Genomic DNA, 27,542 nt, shown 5'->3' with positions numbered 1-27,542 from the left:
AACCCACGCAAACGAGTGCCAGGGAAGGAGGAATAACCACAGGGCCGCGTTCCACTCACCATCTGGTGAGAACTGGTCCCTCTCGAACACAGTGATGCAGAGGACTTCCTGCTCCAGGTCTCGGATGAAGAACTGGCAGTTGGAATTCCACTTGGGGTTCAGAGTGTCCTGGATCGTCTTGGTGATGTGGCACTGGGAACCCATGGTCACCTCACAGTACGGGTTGCTCTTTCCTGGAGGGAACAAAAGCCTTCGCCAGGTGGAACTCACACCTCATTTTGATCTCCACTCTTTTTTTTTTTTTTTTTTTTAGATGGATTCTTGCTCTGTCGCCCAGGCTGCAGTGCAGTGGTATGATCTCAGCTCATTGCAACCTCCACCTCCTGAGCTCAAGTGATTCTCCTGCCTCAGCCTCCTGAATGAATAGCTGGTATTACAGGTGGCTGCCACCATGCCTGGCTAATTTTTTATATTTTTAGTAAAGACGGGCTTTCACCATGTTGGCCAGGCTGGTCTCAAACTCCTGACCTCAGGTGATCCACCTGCTTTGGCCTCCCAAAGCACTGGGATTACAGGTGTGAGCCACCGTGCCCGGCCGCTCCCCACTCTTAATAACTGCTATGCTTAATAAGTGTCATTCGGTGGAGAATCCAGGTGAAAACTCCCAGAAGTCAGCTTCATCCTTAAACTAAAAACAAATACTTAATTGAGTGGGCTTTGAAACTAGGCCATTCCTGTCTCGTTACTTTGGCCTGATCTTGTGTCACATCCACTGTGAATGCAGCCACTCAGATCCCTCGGAGAAGCAGAATGGTAGAAAGGATGGAAAAAAAAACACAAAACCTCCAGGTTTTTAACAAGTGCTAGTTAAACCAATTCTGGAAGGAGATCAGGGAGTATGGAAATAGCACATTTGATCTAGAGCCGGGTGGGGGTGTGGGGAGCCGGGTGGGGGTGTGGGGAACCCGGACCCTACTCCCAACCCTAAAGCAGGAGCCGGGGGGCGCCTCACAGCCTTACCATGTGACCGACAGGGTTTCAACTCAATGCCTTCAACCACGTTCACCATCAACCTTCCAATGCCTGTTGCCCTTTGGGAACGGACTATGATGGCAGGAAAAACACAAAATGCTTCATTTGAACATGCCACACCTTTCCCATCTCTGTGAGCCTCACAATGCATTTCATGTACCTCTCCCGACTCAAAAGTAATTCTTCCCTCTCCTTAAACACTTGCTTCCTTGCTCCTGGAATTTGCCCTCCATCCCCATCTGCATCCCACCCCAAGCTCACTTCCATCTCATTCCACGCCCCTCCTCTAGGTCCAGGGGATTCTTCTATTCTGAGGATTTTCAGCCCAGCCAAATGGCCCTCCCTCCTGCCCAGCTGTGCAGGACACCCCGCGGGGCCATGCATTACCCAGGTACGCTTTCTCGCGCTTCTTTTTCTCAGTCTCTATGTAGAGTTCAGAAGCAGCTTTGATTTTCTGCACCCAGGCAGTCCTTGGACAGAAAAAGACAGAAAGTTGCCAAACAGAAACTCAGGAAAAAGGCTTCAGGTCTGTTCAAACACTGTTGCCAGGACTCTGTTTCTTTGTTCATTTGATTTTAACAACAAAGGCTCGGGAAAGAAAATCTGATTTTATGTCACGTGATGCTAATACTTATTCCTGCCATCAATAAGAAAGGCATGAGGGCCATTTCCATGGATGTCCTCAAGACCTGCGATGATGTGCCCGGGGAAGAAAATCTGTGATAGATGCTGTCTTAGAGGCAACATCGGGACACGACTCCTCTTCCTTCCTTACCGAAGAGCAGCACATATTTGCCTAATCCAACAAAGCCAGAAGGATCTCGCTTATGAAATCACGCAAAGAAAGAACAAAAACCACTTCCCAGATTGGGAACCACTTCACATGAAAGAGCAAAACGCCTTGGGGGAAGGCATTTGTGGCCGCGGTTTTCTCCTTCATTTTTTCTGAGAACCATATGCACAAAAGCTTTAGCCAATTTTCTTGCTTGGTGCAAATGCTCTTTGGAATGATGCTGGCCTTGTGTCAAGTTCACCCTTCAGAAAATGATCTATTTCATTTGGCTCCAGGGCAGTGTCTTGAAGACAGATTGAAGCAAAATACCCACAGCCCTAGGTTCCAGAATGCCCATTTAAGTGAGCCAAGGTGAGGAGAGGTTTGGGTTTGGGTGGTCCTATTAACCCCGAAATTACTTTCCTATTGGTTTCTGCCACCTGGGAAGCCAGGGGAAACCTGAGATGCTCTGTTTACCTCAAAGAATGCGAAACATTTCTTAATAAAACAACAACAATGCCAGGTGCAGTGGCTCACCCCTGTAATCCCAGAATTCTGGCATTCTGGGAGGCCAAGGCGGGTGGATCCCTTGAGCCCAGGAGTTTAAGACCAGCCTGGGCAACATGGCGAGACCCCATCTCTACAAAAAAAATATAAAGAATTAGCCAGGCTTGGTAGCACATGCCTGTAGTCCCACATACCTGGGAGGCTAGGGTGGGAGGATTACCTGAGCCCAGGAGGTCAAGGCTGCAGTGAGCTGTGACTGCACTACTGCACTCCAGCCTGGGTGACAGAGTGAGACTCTGCCTTAAAAAAAAAAAAAAAAAAAACTCAAGCAAAATTAGTTTGAATCCATGTTATTTTGGAAAGGGCATGCCATGTGACAGATTTTTGAGAGGCTGTAGAAAAAAGTAATAGCCCCATACCCACTCCCAGCTAGGGGTGATGGCATTGCCACTTGGGAAACATTGGCACCTGATTAATCACCCGCCCCTTGTGTGTCCTAGAGCTGTGGAGCCCTGGGGCCCATGCTGGGGAGGCGGCAGGTCTCACCTTTCATTTATGCTTTCTGCTCGGAGAGTATAGACGCGGTCAATGTGGGAGATGTGGAAGATGGGCTCGTCTCCAGAAGGGTCGGTGGGTAATTTTACTAGAACCTCATTTAGGAAAATAGGCTGGAAAGTAACACACAGGCATTACAAAGCAAGGCTGGGGGTCTGTGTGCTCCGGTAAACCGTGAGTGTGTGAGCACACTTATGCCAATGTGTTCTAGTAAACGAGACTGCAAGTCAGCGCGTGTGTGCACACTCGTGCGTGTGTTTCAGTAACCTAGACTGAGCATGTGTGTGTGTTTCTGGGTGTGTTCCAGTAAACCAGACTAAGGGCGTGTGTGTTTTCCAGTAAAGAATCCCAGAATAATAATTTTGGGTTAGCATCAACTTTTACATATTACAAATTATAAATATGATAAATATGGGTTCCCCCGCCCGCGATTTTGCGGGTATGTTTTAAGTCTTTCGGAATAAGATCTGGCTGGTGTCGCTTTTCCTGGTGTATTCTAAACAGCAGTCTTCATCCACTTTACATCAAGCAATTCCCTCCAAAGATTTTCACATGAAGTTTCTAGTAACTATATAACTACATAGCTCTTTTTTCCCATAATAAAGCTAACTGCTGCTTCAGAGAAAATTCTTCTGTAAAAACACCCCCATGCAGACAAATTTAGAAAAACAACGTCCCGTGACACAAAGACACACAAACACAGCCATGCACGTATGAGCAGACCATATAAACAGCTGAGGGAAATTCTCCACTTATCAACTGTTTAGAGAGACTTTGCTAGAAAGGAGAGGGCTCGGATGTTTCAAGCTACCTGGAGAAGTCTGGCAGGGGACTTAGGACTGTTTGGAGGCGACGGTGGGCCCTGGGTGCTGTTTTGCACCTCTTCTCCCGAGCTTTTTCACACCTGCCTCATCTGTACCCTAGACTTCGCTCCTACAGGCTAAGGCATGCCTCTGTCACATCCCAGGGGACCACAGCAGCCATTTGGCAGCCAATATGTTCCACCGATAGCACTGAGTGTCACTGACACTGCGGCGGGATATGGATCGTCCTCCACTCCGGACACCCTAAATCGCATTTCAACTCCTGGCCTTCTCCTGCACGCCACAGCCCCTGACCCTGCTAAAACTCCACCTCCTTTTTGGAAACTACTACCTCCCCAAACACGTCAACCCTGATAATGCAAAATCTAGAATCCAACTTACTGTTTTATACATTTTATACTGCAGGTTTGATTTGGGGCTGAAGACTTTGTCGGTGCCAGAAGACCCCAAGGGCTTCGTGATCTGAGTCAGCAGGAGGAAGTCGTTGAAAAGGAAGCCATACAGCTCCTTGTTGCTCTTGGCCTTGTAGAGCTTCCCACTGTGCAGAAATTTGCGTGGCCCCAAGCAATTGGTCACTGAATTGAACACAAGTTGCTGAGAAAGGAAAACAAAACCCAAAGTGTAGCATTTTTGTTTCTCCGCATCTGAAAGCATGGGCTCCATCAGAATCAGAGGCCAGGCCCCAGCAGACTCGGATCTCAGGCAAAAGTCAAGGATGGCTCTGAAGACTTTGGAGCCAAGAGATCAAAGTCAGACAAAGGCACAGTTCAGGGGATTCCAAGTATCAAGAAGAGTCTCAATGGTAATTTCTAAGGCTTTTCCTCTAGGAGCATGCCAGTGTCTTATGGTGCAATTGGTGTGTTTTTTCTTTTCTTTTTTTTTTTTTTTTTTTTTTTTGAGACAGGGTCTCACTATGTTGCCCAGGCTGGAGTGCAGTGGTGTGATCATAGTTCAGGTAGCCTTGACCTCCCAGGTTCAAGCAATTCTCCCATCTCAGCCCCCCAACACATGTGAAAAAAACTTTTGTAGAGATGGGGTCTCACTACTTTGCCCAGGCTGGTCTTGAACTTCTGACTTCAAGCGATCGTTCCACCTCAAGCTCCCAAAATACTGGGATTACAGGTGCGAGCCACTGGGCTTGGCCATTTCTCTTTTTTATTTACTGGGGAAATGGGGCAGCAGAAAGAAAAGTGCCCACCTGGCTCCCACCTTGGGGACTCCCTGCTCTGTGCAGGGTCTGTGCATGAAACAGCTCCAGGGAGAAGACCCCACACAGATTCAGACAGTCCTTTGAGCTTCTGGAAAGCAGCAGCCCCCGTCTCTCTCCAATTCCATGGACAAATGCTGCCTTCCAAGGCACAACTGCAGTCCGGGCCCCTGGCATGTGTGTGACTGCACAAATCAGTGGTGTTAATTTTTTTTTTTTTTTTTTGAGACAGAGTCTCACTCTGTCGCCCAGGCTGGAGTGCAGTGGCACAATCTCTGCTCACTGCAAGCTCCGCCTCCCGGGTTGACGCCATTCTCCTGCCTCAGCCTCCTGGGTAGCTGGGACTACAGGTGCTCACGACCACGCCCGGCTAATTTTTTGTATTTTTAGTAGAGACGGGGTTTCACCATGTTAGCCAGGATGGTGATCTCCTGACCTTGTGATCCACCTGCCTTGGCTTCCCAAAGTGCTGGGATTACCGGCGTGAGCCACCATACCCGGCTGTAAATCAGTGGTGTTGAGCAACCCTCCAGTGCCAAACAGAACAGACACTGTACTGCGCACATGAAACCTCACCAGACTCACCCGCTCAGCAAACAGGAAGGGAACAGCTCCCTCCCTCCACTGACCCTTAGAGACACGGTGGGCGCTGAAACGCGGCTCTAACACCTCTCGGGGGTCCATCACCTCCACTAGGTTCTGAAGGGGCAGAGGGCACTGAGGTGGAGATGATCCCACAGAGGCCCCCTTTTTGACAGCAAGGGGAGAGGCCAAGGATAGCAAGGCCGTGGCTGCGCGCCAGGAGTAAGATGACCCAGTCCGAGGCCAGCCCCTCACGCTCCCCATCTGCCCACACAATTGGCCTGGGGGGCGCTCCGGAGCTCTGTCCTGAGCTACGAGCCCTATGGACCCCTCTCTGAAGAGAGTATTTGTGAAGGAGTGATAGGTTCGTAACATGTGTCCCCCAAAAGAAGCTGATGGCCACCTGTCCATCTCCAATACAGGAGAAACAGTGGCACTTCTGTGAGTGGAGAGCTAAAGGCAGCTGGAAAGGGGCCACTGCACTCTGCTGTCAGCCACGAGGAGGAAAGATGACCTCTGACCTCCCGTGGAGGGTCTGAGAGCCCAAGAAAGACCGAAGGTGGTGCCACAACAGGAACCTTCAAAGAACATTCTTCACCTCTGCACTCCAGGCAGGAGCCTGGAGACCAACCAGCCCCTCCTGCTTGCCAAGACAGGGTTCAAGCCACGTGGGCGCAAATAATCCAGAGAAGGCAAGTGTCATTGGATCCAATGACATAAAGGTGCTCTCGTTCATTCATACTCAAAGCCTCTAATTGGCCAAGATAACACTGAATATGCATGAACTGAGAACAGTATTTAAACTTCTCTATCTTCAGACAGGAATGCCAAAGACAGCATCTGTTTGAAACTTAATCACTGGTGTGTGTCCAGACCTGGGCCACGCATGGTCCACACCGTGATCCTAGGTCAGGAGACAGAAGTCAACACATCCCCTTCCCATCACCATGAACATCAGCGAGACAACAACGACGCTGCGCATGATAGCCAGGAAGACTGACCAAGAAGGACAGCCATCTGATGGCAAAGGGGGGATGTAAGCTGAAAAAATCAAAGCACAAGAACTAGGCTGGATGCAGTGGATCACGCCTGTAATCCCAACACTTTGGGAGGCCGAGGTGGGCAGATCACTTGAGTTCAGGAGTTGGAGACCAGCCTGGCCAACATGGCGAAACCCCGTCTCTACTAAAAATACAAAAATTAGCTGGGTGTGGTTCTGGGCCCCTATAGTTCCAGCTACTCGGGAAGCTGAGGCAGGAGAATCTCTTGAACCCATGAGGTGGAGGTTGCAGTGAGCCGAGATCGCACCTCTGCACTCCAGCTTGGGTAACAGAGTGAGACTCCGTCTCAAAAAAAAAAGAAGGATGACAACTGATTTTACTTTAACATCTTCAGATCCCGGCCTCACTGTGTCCCTCTGATGGCAGCTGTCAGAGTCGGGGAAGGGCCCTTTCTAAAGTGCACATGACTGTGTGTCGGCATTTCTGCATGGCAGTGCAGGGGCTGCTTGAGTCCCTTGTCTTCAGGATCAAGTTAATGTTCCTTTGCATGATACACAGGCCTTCCTCGGCTGGGCCTCAGCCTGCCCTGCAGCCCTGTGGCCCATCATTCCTCTGCAATCCTCACCAATGCCCTGCTCAGAATCTCAGAATGGTCCTCCACTCCTAATGCCCTGCCTCAATCTTTCTTTTTTTTCTGAGACGGGGTCTTGCTCTGTTGCCCACGTTGGAGTGTAGTGGTGCAATCATGGCTCTCTGCAGCCTCAAACTCCTGGGCTCAAGCGATCCTCCTGCCTCAGCCTCCCAAGTAGCTGAGACTACAGGTGCATGCCACCACACCTGGTTAGTTTTCTAAACATTTTTTGTAGAGACAGGGTCTCACTATGTTGCCCAGGCTGGTCTTGAACTTCTGGCCTCAAGGGATCCTCCCGCCTTGTTCTCTCAAAGTGCTGGGATTACAGGCCTGAGACACGGTGCTTGGCCTGCCTCCAATGCTTCATCCTGCAACACGCAGTCAAGCATCACCTCCAGGGCCCGAGAGTCCCCCGTACAACTGTCCCTTGCTCCCGTCACATGTCGCCACAGCACTTGGTACCTAGCTCTGCCTCCTTACCCCTCACATCTTGTTGTAAATGTTGGTTTCACCCCCAGCTTCCTCCTGGACCATAAGCTCCTCGAGAGTGGGAGTCACATCTTATTTGTTTTTATGTCCCAGGGTTTAGTACTGAGCCGTGGCACATGGGTGGTTACTCACTAAGTGCTTATTGAATGAATGATGATGAGCGAATAAATGAGCCACCCACTGACGGCAGAGCAACACAAAATCCCAAAATGGGAGCCCACAGCTGTCCTCTCGGCTTCCACGGGGCTGCTTCCACACCTTTGCTCATCCCACACCAACACTGAAGGTGGACAGGAGGTGGGGCCGTGGAGGAACCAGTCATGGTGACTCCCTCAGGTGGTGATGGCCTTTGCAGCTTATGAGAGGGAAGAAACCACAGGAGGAGTGGATGAGGGAGACACATTCTCGCTGGTCATTTTGGGAAACCCTAGTGAATGGTGTATGTGTGTGCATACATGCATGTGTGTATGTGTGTACAGGCACAAGCACATGTGTATACAGAAACAGAGAGAAAAAATGGGCAAAAAGAATGAATGAGACCAAAGGAAAGGTTAAGTGAAAAGAAGAAAATTAGAAACCAAATGAGAGGCTTCTGGCCAGGTGTGGTGGCTCACACCTGTAATCCCAGCACTTTGGGAGGTTGAGGCGGGCAGATCGCTTGAGCTCAGGAGTTTGAGACCAGCCTGGGCAACATGGTGAGTCCTTGTCTCTACAGAAAAAATAGAAACATTAGCTGGGCATGGTGGCCAATGCCTGTAGTCCCAGCTACTTGGAAAGCTGAGGTGGGAGAATCACTTGAGGAGGTTGAGGCTGCAGTGAGCTGAGTTTGTGCCACTGCACTCCAGCCTGGGCAACAGAGTGAGACCCTGACTAAAACACACACACACACACACACACACATATACACACACACACACATACACAGAGAGAGAGAGAGAGAGAAAGAGAAAGAGAGACAGAGAGAGACTTCTGTTTCTGGAAGTAGAGTGGACTAGATACTCGGAATGACTCACCCAACAAAAACTTTAAAAAAACAGAAAAATGCAAAAATCCACTTTTTAACTCCAAGAAAACTGGCACACACACACGAAAAAAATAGAAACAAAGTAAGAAATTTGCAGAGGCTGAAAACAGAATGAAAATAGGAACCTTGGAAGATCACCGAAAGCCAGTGCCACTATAGCTTTGAGGGTCTCTCTGGAATCTGCTGACGCTGACCTTGCATTTTACTCACTACATAGGGTGCAGAAACAGGTGCATCCAGAGCCAACGTGAGGGGTCTAATAGGAGATCTTCACAAAAAGATGAACCCAGAGGAGGAGTGACAGGTAAACTCAAGCTCAGAGGGGATGAGCAATAAAACATTTCTGTTTTTGACCTTGGTGTAGTGAAGGAAAACGTGCCCTGAGAATGTGTGCTTTATCAGGTAGCTCTCACGCAAGTTTACAACCACAATTCACACAAGGGGTGTGATGCCCAAACCCCTCTAAACATAGTTTTGGATAATCACAATAACAGTCCTCCCAGAAGGAATACAACTTCAGACAATAAAGATGCCTGCAGGTGGGCCAGGTGCGGTAATCACGCCTGTAATCCCAGCACTTTGGGAGGCTGAGGCAGGTGGATCTTCTGAGGCCAGGAGTTCGAGACCATACTGGCCAACATGGTGAAACCCTGTCTCTCCTAAAAATATAAAAATTAGCCAGGCATGGTGGTGCGCACCTGTAATCCCAGCTACTTTTGAGGCTGAGGCAGGAGAATTGCTTGAACCTGGGAGGCAGAGGTTGCGGGGAGCCGAGATCACACCACTGCACTCCACCCTGGGTGACAGAGCGAGACTCCATCTCAAAAAAAAAAAAAAAAAAAAAAAAAAGATGCCCACAGGTAAAGTTCTAAGGCACATTTAGTTCACAGTCAAAAATGGTAATACAAGAAACAAGGTAGTAAGTTTAGCAAGAGCTGGCAGAAACAACAGACAAAACAATAACACCCATAACTTCAGGTTATGGGTTCTATATCTATATCTACATCTATATCTATATCTGTTTGTTGTTTTGAGACACATTCTGCTCTGTTGCCCAGGCTGGAGTATAGTAGCGTGATCATAGCTCACCTTACCCTTGAACTCCTGGGCTCAAGCAATCCTCCCACCTCAAGTGTGAACCACCGCACCCAGCTAATTTACTTTTTATTTTTTTGTATAGACAGGTTCTCACTCTGTTTCCAGGCTGATCTTGAACACAAACTAGCCTCCTGCCTCCACTTCCCAAAGCACTGGGATTACAGGCGTGAGTCACAGCACCTGGCCAGGAATATCTATGTTTAAAATGTGTTAAGAAATAAATAAGAAGGATTAACATTTGAGCAAAAAACAGGATACAAGAAAGAAACCAGCATAGCTGGGCATGGTGGCATGCACCTGTGGTCCCAGCTACTTGGGATGCTGAAGTGGGAAGATCACTTGAGCTCAGGTGGTCCAGGCTGCATTGAGCTGGGATTGTGCCACTGCATTCCAGCAGCCTGGGTGACAGAGCAAGATCCTGTTGAAAGAAAGAAAAGAAAAAAGAAGAGAAGAGAAGGAGAAAGGAAGGAAGGAAAGAAGGAAGGAAGGAAGGAGAAAGAAAGAGAAAGAGAAGGAAAGAAAGAGAGAAAAAGAAGACAGGAAGGAAGGAGAGAGAAGGAAGGAAGGAAAGAAAGAAAGAGGGAGAGAGAGAGAGAAAGAAAGAAATCAGCAGACAGGAGAAAATAAATAGAACTTCTGGCAATGGGAAATGATATAATTTAAATTAGAAACTCAGTGGATGGCCAGGCGCGGTGGCTCACGCCTGTAATCCCAGCACTTTGGGAGGCCGAGATGGGCAGATCACCTGAGGCCAGGAGTTCAAGACCAGCCTGGTCAACACGGGAAACCCCATCTCTACTAAAAATACAAAAATTAGCCGGGTGTAGTGGCGTGTGCCTGTAGTCCCAGCTATTCAGGAGGCTGAGGCAGGAGAATCACTGGAACCGGGGAGGCAGAGGTTGCAGTGAGCTGAGATGGTGCCACTGCACTCCAACCTGGGCAACAGAGTGAGACTCTATCTCAAATAAATAAATAAATACTCAGTGGGTGGATAAAACAGCAGATGAGAAGCAGCTGGATGGAAATGAGGATGCTATCGGCTGGGGAGGAGAATGGTTCATGCTTTTCTTTGTCCTCCTCCAGGCTGGCAGCCGAGGCTCTGCCGGGGGAGACCAGGGCCCAGCCCCAAGGGTGGCTACCTCAGACAGGCCTTCACACTGCACGTGGGCCTGGATCCACTCCAGCCGGTCAGAGTTCTCCTTCTCCCGCACCCCTTCGTTCACCTGGGAACAGAGCTCTTCCGCCTTCTCCAGGGCGTGCTTCAAGTGGCTGTGGTCCGGGTGGTTTTCAGGGGTGTTTTCCAGGATCTACACAGGAGAATAAAAACAACCACCTCCTTTTAGGCAATGTGGGCGGGCCTGTGATCCAGGGTCCTGCAGGACCAGGCCCAGCGGGGCAGGGCACCATCCTTTCATGGACGGCGCCCACTTGAGCAATCGCAGCTCTGAGCACCCACATGGCAATCACGTAGCAGATGACGGCCACTCCTTGATGGCTCCAGTGGGTGGCATTGCGGGGGCCTCGCCTCTTCATGGGCCCAGTGGGGGCTAAGCCCCCACCAGGAAGCAGTGAATGGTCCCATCCCTGAGGTCTCAGTCCAGCCCCACACCCTGAATGTCCAGGGCAAGCTGTGTGATCTGTCCTGCAAAATGTTAACATCGCAGGGTGGACCCCAAGTCACATATGCAGACTCACAGGATCAGTGTGTACATATAACCATGGGGCCCTTAGAGTTTCTCTTTGAAAATATTTACCCTTGGCCGGGCACAGTGGCTCACGCCTGTAATCCCAGCACTTCAGGAGGCCAAGGTGGGCAGATCACAAGGTCAAGAGATCGAGACCATCCTGGCCAACACGGTGAAACCCCATCTCTATTAAAAATACAAAAATTAGCTGGGCGTGGTGGCGCATGCCTGTCATCCCAGCTACTTGGGGGGCTGAGGCAGAAGAATCGCTTGAACCCAGGAGGCAGAGGTTGTAGTGAGCCGAGATTGCACCACTGCACTCCAGCCCAGCAACGGAGAGAGGCTCCGTCTCAAAAAAAAAAAAAAAAAAAGAAAAGAAAGAAAGAAAAAGAAAATATTCACCCTGTTTCACAGAGGAATAAACTAGTCCCTGAGACCAGGAGCAGAGCCCAGGCATCCCAGGCCCAGTTCCGTGCTGTTTTCCCACCTGTTCACTCACTTGGGGAACTTACAATGCAATTCTGGCATTTGATGTGCAGTGTTCCATCAACCCACTGATGAGGGTCTAAGAGCCAACAGGTGCCCTTGGAGGGCAGGGCAGGGACAGCGCAGTCTATGCTTAGCATGCAGCCTGGGGCATAAGAGAAGCGGTGGCTGCAGCAAGGGTGGCTCCTTCCTGGGTCCACGCACCTCTGGAACCACATGCAGACGGGTGCATCAGAGCAAGTGTGCGCTTTTCTAAGCAGACCATTTGGGGTGGTGGCTAAGAATGCCAGCTCCGGAGCTGGACCTCCTGAATTTAAATCCCTGCCCCACCACAGACCACCCATGATTTGGGTTGGTTATAAAAATGTTCTTTTTTTTTTTTTTTTTTTTTTGAGACGGAGTTTTGCTCTTGTTGCCCAGGCTGGAGTGCAGTGGCGCAATCTCGGCTCACTGCAACCTCTGCCTCCCGGGTTCAAGCAATTCTTCTGCCTCAGCCTCTCGAGTAGCTGGGACTACAGCCACCATGCCTGGCTAATTTTTGTATTTTTAGTAGAGTGGGGGTTTCACCATGCTGGCCAGGCTGGTCTTGAACTCCTGACCTCAGATGATCTGCCTGCCTCGGCCTCCCAAAGTGCTGGGATTACAGGCGCGAGCCACCGCACCCAGCCATAAATGTTCTTTTTGTCTCGTTCTGTCACCCAGGCTGGAGAAGAGTGGCACGATCTCATCTCACTGCAACCTCTGCCTCCCAGGTTCAAGCAATCCTCCTGCCACAGCTTCCTGAGTAGCTGGGACAACAGGTGTGCGCCACCATGCCCAGCTAATTTTTGTATTTTCAGTAGAGATGGGGGTCTCGCCATGTTGGCCAGACTGATCTCAAACTCCTGGCCTCAAGTGATCTGCCCGCCTCAGCCTCCCAAAGTGCGGGGATTACAGGCGTGAGCCACCACACCTGGCCCACATAAATGTTCTGAGTCTCAGGTTCCTCGCATGAGAAGCGGGGAGGTTAATAGCCTCCTTTATATGGTGTGTGGAGAACTAAATGAGACACATGGACCTCTTGGCAAAGCACCTGGCCCTTAGAAAGTGCTCAATAAGCAACAGTGATTACCATCAGATCCTCAAAGGACTTCGAGGCCCCTAAAAACAATGATCACCCTGTGCTGGAGAATGAAGAAAGACCCTAAGCCACCTTTGAAGTGTACCAGGAGAATGCCGAGGGCATATTTGCCCAGGCCTTGTCCACATACAAATAATGTAAATGGCCCTGACTCTGAATATCTTATCCCAAAGGCATACCGTGGTTTAAAGTCCTAAGCAGACGCTCAAATGGAGAAAAACACACACTGTTTTCTATGTCTTGTGTGTCCACAAATCAATTCCAAGCAACAACCCCAACCTCTGGGCCAATCCTGACTGTACATTAGAATCCTTTTGGAAAATCTGAGGCCTCATCCATGACTAAATCAAAATCCCTGGGGGGGTGAAACTCAGGCTTAGGGGTTTTCTAGAGGTTTCCAGATGTTCTAACATGCAGCCAAATCTGAGAACCACTACTACAGGCTAGGAACCCACCCAGCTGGCTTGAGTAAATTCATTTGTTTTGTTTAGTTTCAAAATTCAAACAGGTTTATCAATTTTTCTAATTATAAAAGTAATATTGTACAATGTACAAAATTTAGAAAATTCAAAAAGTTACAAAGAACCTAAAAATCACTAATAATCTCCCCATTATTTCAAGAATAAAAATTGCTTTGGGAGGCCGAAGCAGGATGATCACTTGAAGTCAGAAGTTTGAGACAAGCCTGGCCAACATGGTCAAACCCCGTCTCCACTAAAAACACAAAAATTAGCCGGGCGTGATTGTACCTGCCTGTGGTTTCAGCTACTCAGAAGGGTGAGGCAGGAGAATCGCTTGAACCCAGGAGGCGGACATTGCAGTGAGCTGAGATCGTGCCACTGCACTCCAGACTGGGTGACAGAGCGAGACTCTGTCTCAAAAAAAGTAAATAAAAATAAAAATAAAAATTGGATCATACTACCATTTTACAAAAACTACCATTTTATACTGTACTATTTCGTACATTGCTTTATAGTACAATGTTCCATGTCCATTTCATACATATTATCATTTTGAGGGTTTTATAATATATCATTATTGGGGCAGACCCCAATATTGATTGAGCACGTTATTGAGCACAATGCGTCTAAATAGCTACCTTCCCATAAAACTTTATGATGCTTCCAACTTTTCAATATTTCTTAAATTATTTCCTTAGAATAAATTCCTAGAGGTGGAATTGCTGAGCCAAAGAGAAATTATAGTTTGATCTATAATCGCCTTCCAAAAAAGGCTGTATCAATTTAACCTCCACCCAGATCTTTGCCAACACTGGGACCTATAATCTTTTCAATATACGCCCATCTGGCAAGCCAAAATCAAAGTATTTTCTTGTTTTGTTATGTATTTTCTTTTATTGCCTGTGAGTGTGAACTTTTTGTACATTTAGTGCATAAGTGTTCTCAATGATAAAACTAACATTTATATACTGCCTAGTATGAGCCACTTTGCATACATTAACTCAGTTAATTCCCACATCACTATGCAGTAGGTACTATCAGTGTCCTTATTTTACAGACAAGAAACTGAGGCCCAAACTGAGGCCCAACTTGCCCAAGAGCACACAGTGGTTAAGTACCAAGATTCAAACCCCAGCCAGCCTGGCTCCAGGCTATGTGCTCTTCACTGCTATTCCATACTGCCTACTGCCTCTCAGCAACTTCAAGTTCTATATTCTATCTTTTTTTTTTTTTTTGAGACTGAGTCTCACTCTGTCGCCAGGCTGGAGTGCAGTGGTGCGATCTTGGCTCACTGCAACTTTCACCTCGTGGGTTTAAGCAATTCTCCTGCCTCAGCCTCCCGAGTAGCTGGGACTACAGGCGTGCACCACCATGCCCAGTTAATTTTTGTATTTTTAGTAGAGACGGGGCTTCACCATGTTGGCCAGGATGATCTTGATCTCTTGACCTCAGGATCTGCCTGCCTCGGCCTCCCAAAGTGCTGGGATTACAGGCATGAGCCACCACATCCGGCCTTTTTTTTTTTTTTTTTTTTTTGAGACAGAGTTTCACTCTGTCACCCAGGCTGGAGTGCAGTGACTCAATCATAGCTCTTTCCCCTCTTCTTGCAAAGTGCATCATACCATAGGATTGCTCAGTGAGTTTAGTGTTGCTTTTTCACATAACAGCATTTTCTCAGTGTCTTTCCACACTAATACATAGAGTAGAAGTTGCTCGTATCTTTTTAAATATTTTCATAGTACAGATCTACCATAATTATTTAACCATTCCCATTAATGAACATATACGTTGTTCCCCAGAATAAAATTTGGGGTTTTTTTTTTTTTTTTTGAGACACAGTCCCACTCTGTCACCCAGGCTGGAGTGCTGTGGTGTGATCTTGGCTCACTGCAACCTCTGCCTGCCAGGTTCAAGATATTCTCCTGCCTCAGCCTCTCGAGCAGCTGGGATTACAGATACACATCATGTAAGGAACATGGCTGTGCTGCAACCAGGCAGGCATACGCAGATGTAAACAGCCTGCATGACTCAGCGGGATTAGAGTGCAGGTGCACAATTCTGTGCATTACATAATCACAGCTATGTAGCCATAACATGGGAGGCTAATCACCTGGCTCTAAGCCACTATTGTGTGTGAGGTATATAAAGACAACACTGACACTGTGAAAAAGCTGTTGAATAAAGCCATGTCCCATCTACCTGCTGTCTCTCAAGTGTTCTTCCAGCTCCCTGCCTCACGTTCACCCACTCCCCTCAGACCTCAGCTGGGCCTCAAACCTGACACACCATCACTCCCGGCTAATTTTTTCTGTGTTTTTAGTAGAGACAGGGTCTCACCCTGTTGGCCAGGCTAGTCTTGAACTCCTGACCTCAAGTGATCCACCCATCTTGGTCTTCCAAAGTGCTGGTATTACGGTGTGAGCCACTATGCCCAGATGAAAGTTTGGGTATTTTTTAGGTTGCTATGATCTAAATCCTTTAAGTTTAGGATTAGCATGTCTCTGAGACCATGCTAAGAATTTCTCCACATCAGTATCATAAAAATATTTAGTATTAGTACTTTAGCAGATTTCATATGTATCTCATAGCTGACCACTGTTTTCAATTCTCTTCTTAGTTCAGCTGGTTTTCAGTTCATTTTTCTGGGTGCTCTGGAAGAAATCAATCGTGTTTCTGCAAATAGTTTTTTTCCCCCTTTTAAATATTTGGGCCATTCAGTCCTTTTCTTGTTTTAGTTTTTCTCCCATTGGCTAGATATAGAACACCTATTTTAAAAGCTTGTTTTCAACTTCAATTTGCAATTAAACATTGGGAGAAAAAAGAGAAGTACTGAGCTAATTAAATAGTAACTGTGGCGTTGGAAGAGAGAAAACAGTAAGTTGAAAACTTATTTCAAAACTAAGTATTTAACTCAGCCAAAGATCCACAGTGTATTTTGTGGAGTTGAGCTGGGGCTGGACTGAGGAGATGGCTTATGTGGGAGGGAGATTTGTCACATGTAAGAAGACTGAGCAAATAAGGAAACACATTGAGGATAATGAGAGCCAGGCTCTTCACAGAGCAGGGAGTTACAAAGGCAGAAGGGGAAAGGCTGGAAAAAATTCTGCAGTATTGGATTAGAATAGGAGGTATTGGTGTGAATTCATGAGTTCTAATATACATGGATAGATGGATCTAGAAGTAAATATAAATATATGTGTATATACATTGGCATATGTAAATATGTGTGCATGAAAAGACATTCATATATTTCCCAGCTCTGCCACCGAGAGGAACACAAAACAAAATCACCCCAGTAGCAATGAGCACGCCAGTGCCCACATCTGAGTTTCTAAATACCATTTTCCATTAAAAGGAACCAGATCTAAAACCTCTTTCCAGGAGCTATACTCCCTGTGGTTTTACAAACATAGGCTCAGAGGACATCTAAATCTGTTCACTCGTTTTACAGGTGGGGACACTGAAACCCTAATTTTGTTCTTTCTTTTTTCTTTTGGTATTGGCTTTCTCAAAGTGACAGGAGAAGAACAATCATCTAATATCAACACACAGTGTCTGACATGGTTTGGCTGCGCCTCCACCCAAATCTCATCTTGAATTGTAGTTCTCATAATTCCCACATGTTGTGGGAGAGACCAGGTGGAGATAATTGAATCGTTGGGGTGGCTTCCCCCATCCTGTTCTAGTGAGAGTGAGTGAGTTCTCACAAGATCTGATGGTTTTGTAAGGGGTTTCCCCCTTCGCTGGGCTCCCATTCTTCTCCTTCTTGCCATTATGTGAAGAAGGATGTGTTTGCTTCCCCTTCCACCATGATTGTAAGTTTCCTGAGTCCTCCCCAGCCATGTGGAACTGAGTCAATTAAACCTCTTTCCTTATTAATTACCCAGTCTTGGGCAGTCCTTTACAGCAGTGTGAGAATGGACTAATACAGTGTTTCACAATGGCCTTCTGAAGACAGGTCGTAGCATTACGTTTCTTTCTCTTTTCTGCTAAGAAAATCAAGGCCTAGAGGCACTGGGCCTGTCTTTAAGAAAGAGTCAAGGGAGAAAGGCACAGACCACAGACTGTTTCTGTGATTCCATGTTATTTTCTTCTAGAAAAAAAAAATTAAAAAAAGAATCAACGACTAAGCTCTCATTTTCTGACTTACAAGGTAGAAGCCACTTGGTCACACATCTGAAGGCTGTGCAGTATTGAGAGGTGACAGCATGCTGGCAGTCCTCACAGCCCTCGCTCGCTGTCGGTGCCTCCTCTGCCTGGGCTCCCACTTTGGCAGCACTTGAGGAGCCCTTCAGCCCACCACTGCACTCTGGGAGCCCCTTTCTGGGCTGGCCAAGGCCGAAGCCCCCTCCCTCAGCTTGCAGGGAGGTGTGGAGGGAGAGGCGCGAGCAGGAACCGGGGCTGCGTGCGGCGCCTGCGGGCCAGCTGGAGTTCCGGGTGGGCGTGGGCTTGGCGGGCCCCGCACTCGGAGCAGCCAGCCGGCCCTGCTGGCTCCGGGCAATGAGGGACTAAGCACCCGGGCCAGCGGCTGCGGAGGGTGTACTGGGTCCCCCAGCAGTGCCAGCCCACCGGCGCTGCGCTCGATTTCTCGCCGGGCCTTAGCTGCCTTCCCGCGGGGCAGGGCTCGGGACTGCAGCCCGCCATGCCTGAGCCTTCCCCCGCCTCCGTGGGTTCCTGTGCAGCCCAAGCCTCCCCGACGAGCGCCGCCCCCTGCTCCACCGCGGCCAGTCCCATCGACCACCCAAGGCCTGAGGAGTGCAAGCGCATGGCGCAAGACTGGCAGGCAGCTCCACCTGCAGCCCCGGTGTGGGATCCTCTAGGTGAAGCCAGCTAGGCTCCCGAGTCTGGTGGGGACGTGGAGAGTCTTTATGTCTAGCTCAGGGATTGTAAACGCACCAATCAGCCCCCTGTCAAAACAGGCCACTGGGCTCTACCAATCAGCAGGATGTGGGTGGGGCCAGATAAGAGAATAAAAGCAGGCTGCCCGAGCCAGCAGTGGCAACCTGCTCGGTCCCTTTCTACACCGTGAACGCTTTGTTCTTTCACTCTTTGCAATAAATCTTGCTGCTGCTCACTCTTTGGGTCCACACTGCTTTTATGAGCTGTAACACCGCGAAAGTCTGCAGCTTCACTCCTGAGCCAGCGAGACCACGAGCCCACCGGGAGGAACGAACAACTCCAGACGCGCCGCCTTAAGAGCTGTAACACTCACCGCGAAGGTCTGCAGCTTCACTCCTGAGCCAGCGAGACCGCGAACCCACCAGAAGGAAGAAACTCCGAACACATCTGAACATCAGAAGGAACAAACTCCAGACGCGCCACCTTAAGAGCTGTAACACTCACCGCGAGGGTCTGCGGCTTCATTCTTTAAGTCAGCGAGACCAAGAACCCACCAATTCCGGACACAGTATTAGCTCTCTTTTTTTTTTTTTTTTTTTAAATAGAGATAGGGTCTCATTATGCTGCCCAGGCTGGGCTTGAACTTCTGGGCTCAAGCGATCCGCCCACCTCGGCCTCCCAAAGTGCTGGGATTACAGGCGTGGGCCACCGTGCCCAGCCAGCTCTTTGCGTGATAAACCAGCTTTTCTTTCTGAGTTACCAAGCAGACCTCTGTGACACCTTGTTGTCTCGTGCTTTCTACACAACAGTTACCAGATGTGTTCACTGGGAATCTTGTCCATGACCCCAGCCCTCTCCAATACAGAGAAAGCCGTCCCCTGCTTGAAAAGGCAAGACAGGTACTTACATTTTTAATGATCAGTGGGTATCTTGTTACCCGTTGCATAGGCTTCAGTATAAAACTAGAGAGTGGCATCCCTTTACACCGAGGATCCATTGCCAATCTCTGAAATAAGAGATGTTTTTAAATGTACTTAAGAAACTTGCAAAATCCAAAGTTAGTGACATCAGTACTAATGTCAGTGAGGACGCTCCACCCATTATCTCATTTATCTGGATGACAACTGAGAGACCTGGGGTTGGAAGGGCCTGACTAGTTACCCTGTCCAGGATGACACACTTTCCAGATGGAGAATGGAGACCCACAGATGTGACTCAGCCAGCAGGGTTAAGCCCTGCACTCTGGATTCAGCATACCCTCCATGGCATGCATGGTTCCTTATGCACAGAGATGAGATTCTGGCTTTACAGAGAATATTTCGTCTGGATGTCTGCAGAAACTTTATAACATTCCCAGGAACAAGAGTCACAAGACTATACGGTTAGAGGAAAAATTCCTCTTACACCCCAGAACTGCTGGAAGGGCTAAATCTCATTGTCTAGTTTTGAGTGGAGCCTGCACGTGCCTCTGGGAACTCCAGGCAGGGCTGAGAAAGAGGAGCTCAGACAACGGGGGTCAAGACTCCAGTTTCAGGGTCTGGCCACTTAGCTGTCAAAGGCTGTGGTCTGTTTTAATGCCTTAGAAATGGGCAGCTGCATTGACTGGAGCCCTGAGACCTGATAACTGTCAGCACCGGGACCTGCTCCAGCTGTGGACACCATCATTCCAGGAACACCTCGCAGCTGGCAACGACGTGCCACATTCCCACTGAGAGGAGGTGGGGAGAGGTGAAGAGGAGAGGGGCGGGGAGGGACAATGAGGCCCCTGCTCTGGGCTGGTGTCAGCACTTCCCTGAAGTTCAAGTGCATCCAACAATGAACTCATCTTGCTCGGGCCTAGGAAGAGCCCAGCCCTTGGCTGAAACCCCAAGTGGTCCATGGCGCCCAGCAGCTCAGCATCTGCTCTCTCGTCTCCATCCACCCAAGGCCTCCTTCTTAGCAATCTTTCTCCCCTTGGAATGACCTCAGAGTGCCCCATGCCTTGGCTGGCAAGTCTAGGCTGAGAAACACCATGAGAGGCAGAAACAACAAGCTCACATGAGGCTCTGACCAAGAGGCTGCGCTTGTGCCTCACCACAGTGATTCCACAAGCACCACTCTAGGACAGGTGAGGATGGCCTGTCTCCAAAATGCATGAGATCCAAAGATATGCCTGTTACTATTATTTTGTTGTTTATTCATCAAAAGATACCTGTTTCACAGAAACTATTTTATTCTCTTCCTCCCTTTTTTCTCCAGGAGATGTGGGGGCTGTTTGAATGGCCCAGCATGGCCAGCAGAGACCCACACTGGCCAAGGCCAAGTCCCAGAGCTGCAGGTCTTCCAGCAGTATCCGCATTACCTCCCCAAACATCCCCTGGTGGACTCCCAACTCTCCAGATCCCTGCCACCTCCAAGGAAGAGGTCCTGGCATCCCACACTGACTCCCACAGGCTGTCTAAGGCGGGAGCACATCAAGCAGAACCAACTGCGAAAGGAATGAAGGGGCCACTGGGAGTCCTGGCCATTCCCTCTGCAAGTGAAGGGCAGAGACCAGCAAAGAACTGAGGATATGGCGATTAAACACAAGAGGAAATCTAAGACCTGCCTGGGCCTTGCAAATGAAATGAAAGATTTAAACATGCATCCAAATAACACCAATAGCATCTTGAAAACAGATCCCTAAAGACACTTTCAAAGCTTTCAAGCCCAGGGCTCACCCCTCCTCTCCAAGCCCACCCCTTTGGTGACAGCCACACTTGCCAGTGAGTGCCAGTCCCCTAAGGCTTAGCCAAGACCCTAGGCCCTGTTGGCATCTAGTGGGAACACGCTTGCAGACTTTTGAATTAGCCCCTCACACATCCAGCTGCCCAAAGATCGCCACTCTGGGGCCCAGTCTCTGCACAGCCTGGCTCCTTACTTTGACAAACTCCTTGAAGTCTGGGGCCTCGTCCGTCTTCTGCTGGATCAGGGCAGCCCCGTTGAGCTGGCGGCTGCAGAAGCGGATGTAGGGCTGCATGTGCGGCAGCTGTGCGCTCAGGATGTCTCCAATCATCTTCACAGGCATCTTCTCCCCGGACATCTTCTTGCGGACTCTCAGCGCTCTGCACGGAAACACGGGAGGTGAGCCCCCTGCTTTCACGCTATCTGACAGCACCACAGCACACTTAGGTTGCACAGAAACAGAATGTGTGTGAGGGGCACAGCCTCAAGGGCCACTAAAGGATCTATTTGGGAGACAAGGAATGGAGAAAGAAATGAGTCTAGGGCTACAGAGAGGTAGCACCAGAGCATTTTTCTTTGGCAGAGTGGCTGTTTGTTACAATTTGTTTTTCTTGTGCAGAAATACGGAGTTTTTTTCTTGAACAACTCAAATGGGTCCCCTGTGTCGATGCCTCACTACACAGATTATCGGTGGTGAAAGCCCCAGGTTGATGTGGCCTGAGCACTGATCCTATTTCCAGGAGACACTTCTGCCCAAGGGAAGTTGCTATTGCCAGAGGATGGGGAAGGATGATTTTTGGCTAAAAAGAACATAATTAAGATGGCAAAACAAATGCCTTGGCAAAATAATCCCATGAGATTCAGCAAAAGCCAGGTATAAATGACTGTTTGAACTACCTCTGTGATTCGCTGCTTCATTGCTAGAGCTGAGTTAACTAAATTAAGAGGAGTTCGGAAAAGAGGTCTATTACTATGATAATGGGCCAATGAACCCAAAAAATGTATATCCTGGAATTCAGGAGAGGTGTTGATGGGACTGGGAAGTGTGTGTTCTGGGGTCTGCCTGCAGTGTGAGTGCTCAGAGCTATGGTAACTAGGACTGTGCTTCCCTTCTCCCAACTTCAACATGTGAACCCTTAACACCAGCATCTGGAAGAAGGGCATGGCACTGAGCTTATACACAGTAAGGACAGCAATGTACTACATGGCAGGACCACAACATGAAGCCATGGGTGTGTTCAGCTATCCTCGTTAGTGATCATGGGTGGATGGATGGGTAGATGGAACAAAATGGTATAACCTATGACTTTAACACAAGGCTGGGAGGATGTCCCTATTGAATGCCTTTGGCTGCTTTCATGGTCATGTTGGAGAAGCCTTTGAGGTACGGGGCAGGCTATTGAATTCCAAGGAAGCTCTGCAATATTTATATTAAGCTTTAAAAACTTCAGATCACTTTCTTTTCTTTCTCCCACATTTTTGGCTAAAATAAAGTCCCTTGGACCGGGCAAGCCAAGGAGAAAAACTTAGGGACCATAAATGATGTGGTGTGAGCAGTCAGCGATTCCACCTGAAGTGGATGCCCTCATGGGGAGATCAGCACTGGCTGCCTCTGGGGTGTGGGGAGCAGTGGCAGCTTGGTGTCCTCAGGATGGCCCAAAGGCCACTGCCCCATTGAGGGGTTGGTGTGAAATACCACAACGAGCAAAAATGTGCTCAAGGGTGATGACACCAATAATTTGGGGGGATGAGAGCCCTGGATAGCCACGTTATAAACTTGCAATGAATGGAAACAGGAAGAAATTCCATCATTCCATCATTTTCCTATGAGGAGTAGTTTTTTTAACAAGTGAATAAAAAGTACTTTCACCCTTTCCTTCTCCTGTTTTGTTTTGTTTTGTTTGAGACACAGTCTCACTCTGTAGCCCAGGCTGGAGTGCAGTGGTGCAATCCCAGCTCTACAACCTCCACCTCAGTCTCCTGAGTGGCTGGGACTACAGGCACCCGCCACCATGCCCAGCTAATTTTTATTTTTTTAGTAGAGATGGGGTTTCGCCATGTTGGCCAGGCTGGTCTCGAACTGCTGACCTCAAGTGATCCGCCCACCTTGGCCTCCCAAAGTGCTGAGATTATAGGCACGAGCCACCGTGCCCGGCCCTGGCCGCTGGCCTGTTTTTTATTAAAGGATGAAAGAGACAAGAAAAAAAGAAAAGAAGAAAGAGCATCTGCAGACAGTGATTGTCTTGAGGAATTAGTTCCTGGGTTCTGCAGACCCACACTTGTAGACTAGAGTTACCCAACCAGCAGACAGGCCTAAAATTCAAGCCTGATTTACTATGGACTAGGCACCTATTAGATTCAGTCATGGGTCTTCATCCAGGATGGTCTACTGTATAGGCAAAGACTTATGAAGACCGCAAGGTGTTACCAGGCCCAGGGATCATGTGACTCGGCTGCTGCAGCCACAGCCCTGAGAGTACTCTGCTTGTGGTGAGCTGATCGGCAGTCTCCTAGAAAGGTTTACAGATGAGAGGACTTGAACTGCAAAAGGCAATTAACTGGCTAACAAATGTTTCAAAGAGCGCTCAATGATTGCTGAACACATGAGTGTCTGTAACCCTCTGAAGTCTGCAGACCAAGTGGACAGTCATGGAACTAGCATTTATTAATGCTTCCTATGTGTCAAACAGAGTTTTACATATATTATTATCCCCATTTCCTATTGGGGAAACTCAGGCATGCAGAAATTCAGTGACTTGACCCAAGTCTCAGAGCTAATAGGTGACAGAGGTAACCCTGGAACCCAGGTCTGACTCCAGAGCCCATGGTTGGGACCACAGCCTCAGAGGCCCCAACCCACCTCCCACCACGACTGCCTCCAAGCTGCTCTGGGCACCTGCCCATCTTCCCAGACGCGGCTGCCCTGCTCCCGCCATCTCACCCTCAAGCCTTTCCCTGCTGGTCCCAGCCTCAGCCTCTGCACTTCCCGCCCTGCTGGACTTCCCACCATCTGCTCCATGCCCTCTCTCCTTCCCTCTTCTCCTTCTCCCAACCCCACATCCTTTTTTTCTTCTTTCTCACCATCTGTCATTACCCCAAACTGATTTTTATTTTTTATTTTTCCTTCATTTTCTGCTTAAACAAGATAAAATGGAATCCATTCTTCTTAAGTTAAAAAGAAGATGAGTCAAATATTTAAGAAAAACACTGTTTTGGGACAAGCTCTTATTTTTTTTTTCTTTTCTTTTTCCATCGAGGGGACAGGAAAGCCTCTTGATAAAAAACAGTTCCCCAAACCTGGGTTGGTCACCCCACCTCACTTCTGCTTCCCTTCTGCTATCATTTTTTTTTTTTTTTTTTTTTTTTTTGTGACACAGTCTCACTCTGTTGCCCAGGCTGAAGTGCAGTGGCACGATCTTGGTTTACTGCAGCCTCTGCCCCCACCGGGTTCAAGCAATTCTTCTGCCTCAGACTCCTGAGTAGTTTGTATTACAGGCATGCGCCACCATGCACAGCTCTTTTTTTTTTTTTTTTTTAGTAGAGATGAGGTTTCTTTTTTATTTATTTATTTATTTATTTATTTATTTATTTTTTGAGACGGAGTCTCACTCTGTCGCCCAGGCTGGAGTGCAGTGGTGCGATCTCAGCTCACTGCAAACTCCACCTCCCAGGTTCACACCATTCTCCTGCCTCAGCCTCCCGAGTAGCTGGGACTACAGGCGCCTGCCACCACGCCTGGCTATTTTTTTGTATTTTTAGTAGATGTGGGGTTTCACCGTGTTATCCAGGATGGTCTCAGTCTCCTGACCTCATGATCCACCCACCTCGGCCTCCCAAAGTGCTGGGATAACAGGCATGAGCCACCGCGCCCGGCCCTTCTGCCATCATTTCTGACAGCTGTCCTGAGGGTCCTGCTCCAGGCTCTGGATATAATAAGGTTCTAGACCTGTCTGCCCTACCTTGTCTATGAAAGGCACATTTCTCAGGTCTCAGCTTCCTCACAAGAGAGCCAGCCATTTGCTCTAACCCTCAATGAGGCATCATTAGTAGGAAGTCGGCCGGGCGCGGTGGCTCACGCCTGTAATCCCAGCACTTTGGGAGGCCGAGGCGGGCGGATCACGAGGTCAGGAGATCGAGACCATCCTGGCTAACACGGTGAAACCCCGTCTCTACTAAAAATACAAAAAATTAGCCGGGCGTGGTAGCGGGCGCCTGTAGTCCCAGCTACTCGGGAGGCTGAGGCAGGAGAATGGCGTGAACCCGGGAGGCGGAGCTTGCAGTGAGCCGAGATCGCGCCACTGCACTCCAGCCTGGGCGACAGAGCGAGACTCCGTCTCAAAAAAAAAAAAAAAAAAAAATTAGTAGGAAGTCCATGTGTCCCAGTGAGCCCTTTTTATTTTCATGTTATTTATTTATTGTTGACTTGTTTGATAACTGCCCTACCCCCTGCCCCACCCCCCAAATACAAGGACTGTAGGATCAGGAGTAGCAGACATATGGCCGCTCACTGGTGGCACTCCAGAGATTGCTGCCTTAACTTCTTATCCTCAAATGCCTCCCTCTCTCGGCTGCTAGGAGCCCTCGATCTCCCCTCATCACAGTTATTCCTTGGCATGAAGAAATTATGTCTATGCAGCCACGCAAATACAGCACGATGTTCTTTGTCCAGTTTATGATGTGGGTGTTCACTCTACAATTCTTTCAAATTTTCTGTATGTTTGAGATTTTTTCTAGTAAAATGTAGAAAAGAAGAAAAAGAAATCAGGTCCCCAGAAGGCTACGGTTCAACATAAGATTTTATCTGGAGCATGAAGACATGAGCCAGTTAGTCCAAACAAGCTAATCCGGGAATCAGAGGAACGGGGATAGAGAACCTTGGGATGGAGGGAAGCCAGCAGCCCCTGTACACATCAGCGCCCTGATGGACGGCGTGCCCCTGGGACACCCGATCCCTTGCTCTCAGAATGACCGTGCATGGTAGGCAGGACAAGCACCATGACTGCCACCTTAATGCCCAAAACTAGTTAGAAGGGTCCGGAGCCCAGACAAAAACTTGGGATGTCTGACTTCTGGGCCCATGTTTTTTTCCACGGGGGCAGGACTGGGCGGAGTCTCTATTCCGGGACCTAGGCATCATCCACAGAGCAGCCACCCTACTGTGTGACTTTAGGGAAGTCACTCAGCCTCTCTGAGCTTCGCTGCTTCAGCTGTAACAGGGCTGTCAGTTCCCACCTCCACAACTGTGGAGCAAGTCAGAGCCGACAGGAGGAAGAAGCACGCAGGCCTGGCCCCCCACACAGCTCAAGAAAGAGGCTGCTTCTTCCCAGATGGGGGTTAAAAGACAACAGAGAGGTATGGGGAGCTGAGGCCAGCACCAGTTTCCCTCAGGCCAACCCTGAAGTGGGGGAAGCCCTCTCTAAGGGCTACTTGGGAAGCTCAGAAACATCTCCCACCTCCCCCAGCCCCCACTGATAGCTGCCCAAGGAAAAAAGTTTTAACTTACAGGTATATTTTCTTTTCTTTCTTTTTTTTTTTTTTTCTTTTTTTGAGACAGGGTTTCACTCCCGTGGCCCAGGCTGGAGTGCAGTGGTGCGATCTTGGCTTACTACAACCTCTGCCTCCCGGGTGCAAGCGATTCTTTTGCCTCAGCCTCCCTAGTAGCTGGGATTACAGGCACCCACAACCACACCCGGCTACTTTTTGTATTTTTGGTACAGATGGGGTTTCACCATGTTGCCCAGGCTGGTCTCAAACTCCTGACCTCAAGTGATCCACCCACCTTGGCCTCCCAAAGCACTGGGATTACAGGCGTGAGCCACTGTGCCCAGCTATCGTCTATGTAGACGAGAACACTGAGGCCCAGGGACCAAAGTGACCTGCCAGAAGACACACAGCCAGAGGCAATAGCGGATGTGAGCCCAAGGGTCTGACACCAGACCTAAGTTCGAAAGGCTTCCACGGCATCGGGTGGCGGGGGGCGCGGGCAGTGGAGTCCAGACCTTCTCTAAAAGCCTGCCTGATGTCACCTTGGATCATTCGTCTTCTAGAGCACCAAGCCAGCAGACATTATGTATCTTTCTTCATGTCCACCTCTCCACACCTCCTCTCCATCCCTCCATCCACTCCCAAACACACGCTCAGGAAAGTGGGGACCTGAAATTACCTTATAAGAACAATGCAGAGACCACGTTTAGGAAATGGGGACTTCCCAATGACACGGATGAAGATCAGGAATGGACGCAAGGTTCTGGGAGCCTGCCCTCCATCCTCGGGCCCAGGAAGTGGGTGGCCCTTCCTCCCAGCAGGGAGTATCACGCGCCCTGCAGGCTGTGACTTAATCTGTGTTCTAGCAAGTGATGTTACAATGAGAGCGTGGTGGATACAGATTTTTTTTTTCTAAGAATTGGAAGAGACCTTTGTGATGATCGAATCCAACCCTTTCATTTTACAGATGGGGAAACTAAGGCTCAAAAAGGAAAGGCAGTGAGTAAGTCAGAATCCAAACCCAGGTCTCTTGACTCCTGGC

General features: G+C 48.9%; 1 protein-coding gene across 5 annotated transcripts in view; it reads right to left on the bottom strand.

The window, feature by feature from the left end:
• Window positions 1–27,542, bottom strand: part of ITSN1 (intersectin 1) — a 257,189-nt gene that overhangs the window by 13,334 nt on the left and 216,313 nt on the right. For 4 of the 5 annotated variants that reach the window (XM_016947143.4, XM_016947144.4, XM_016947145.4 and 1 more), the window contains 8 exons: window positions 21,213–21,396; window positions 19,221–19,319; window positions 10,862–11,029; window positions 4,072–4,284; window positions 2,858–2,979; window positions 1,420–1,502; window positions 1,021–1,104; window positions 60–233 (listed from right to left, as the gene is read on the bottom strand). In XM_016947143.4, the coding sequence (XP_016802632.1) occupies window positions 60–233; window positions 1,021–1,104; window positions 1,420–1,502; window positions 2,858–2,979; window positions 4,072–4,284; window positions 10,862–11,029; window positions 19,221–19,319; window positions 21,213–21,396 (1,127 nt within the window). Of the gene's footprint in view, window positions 1–59; window positions 234–1,020; window positions 1,105–1,419; window positions 1,503–2,857; window positions 2,980–4,071; window positions 4,285–10,861; window positions 11,030–19,220; window positions 19,320–21,212; window positions 21,397–27,542 lie in introns of those variants that run through there. The other variant, XR_001715152.4, reaches the window with a different exon arrangement.

This window comes from Pan troglodytes, chromosome 22 (assembly GCF_028858775.2).
Source record: "Pan troglodytes isolate AG18354 chromosome 22, NHGRI_mPanTro3-v2.0_pri, whole genome shotgun sequence".
Lineage (NCBI taxonomy): Eukaryota > Metazoa > Chordata > Mammalia > Primates > Hominidae > Pan > Pan troglodytes.
This window is presented reverse-complemented; position numbering and strand designations above follow the sequence as displayed.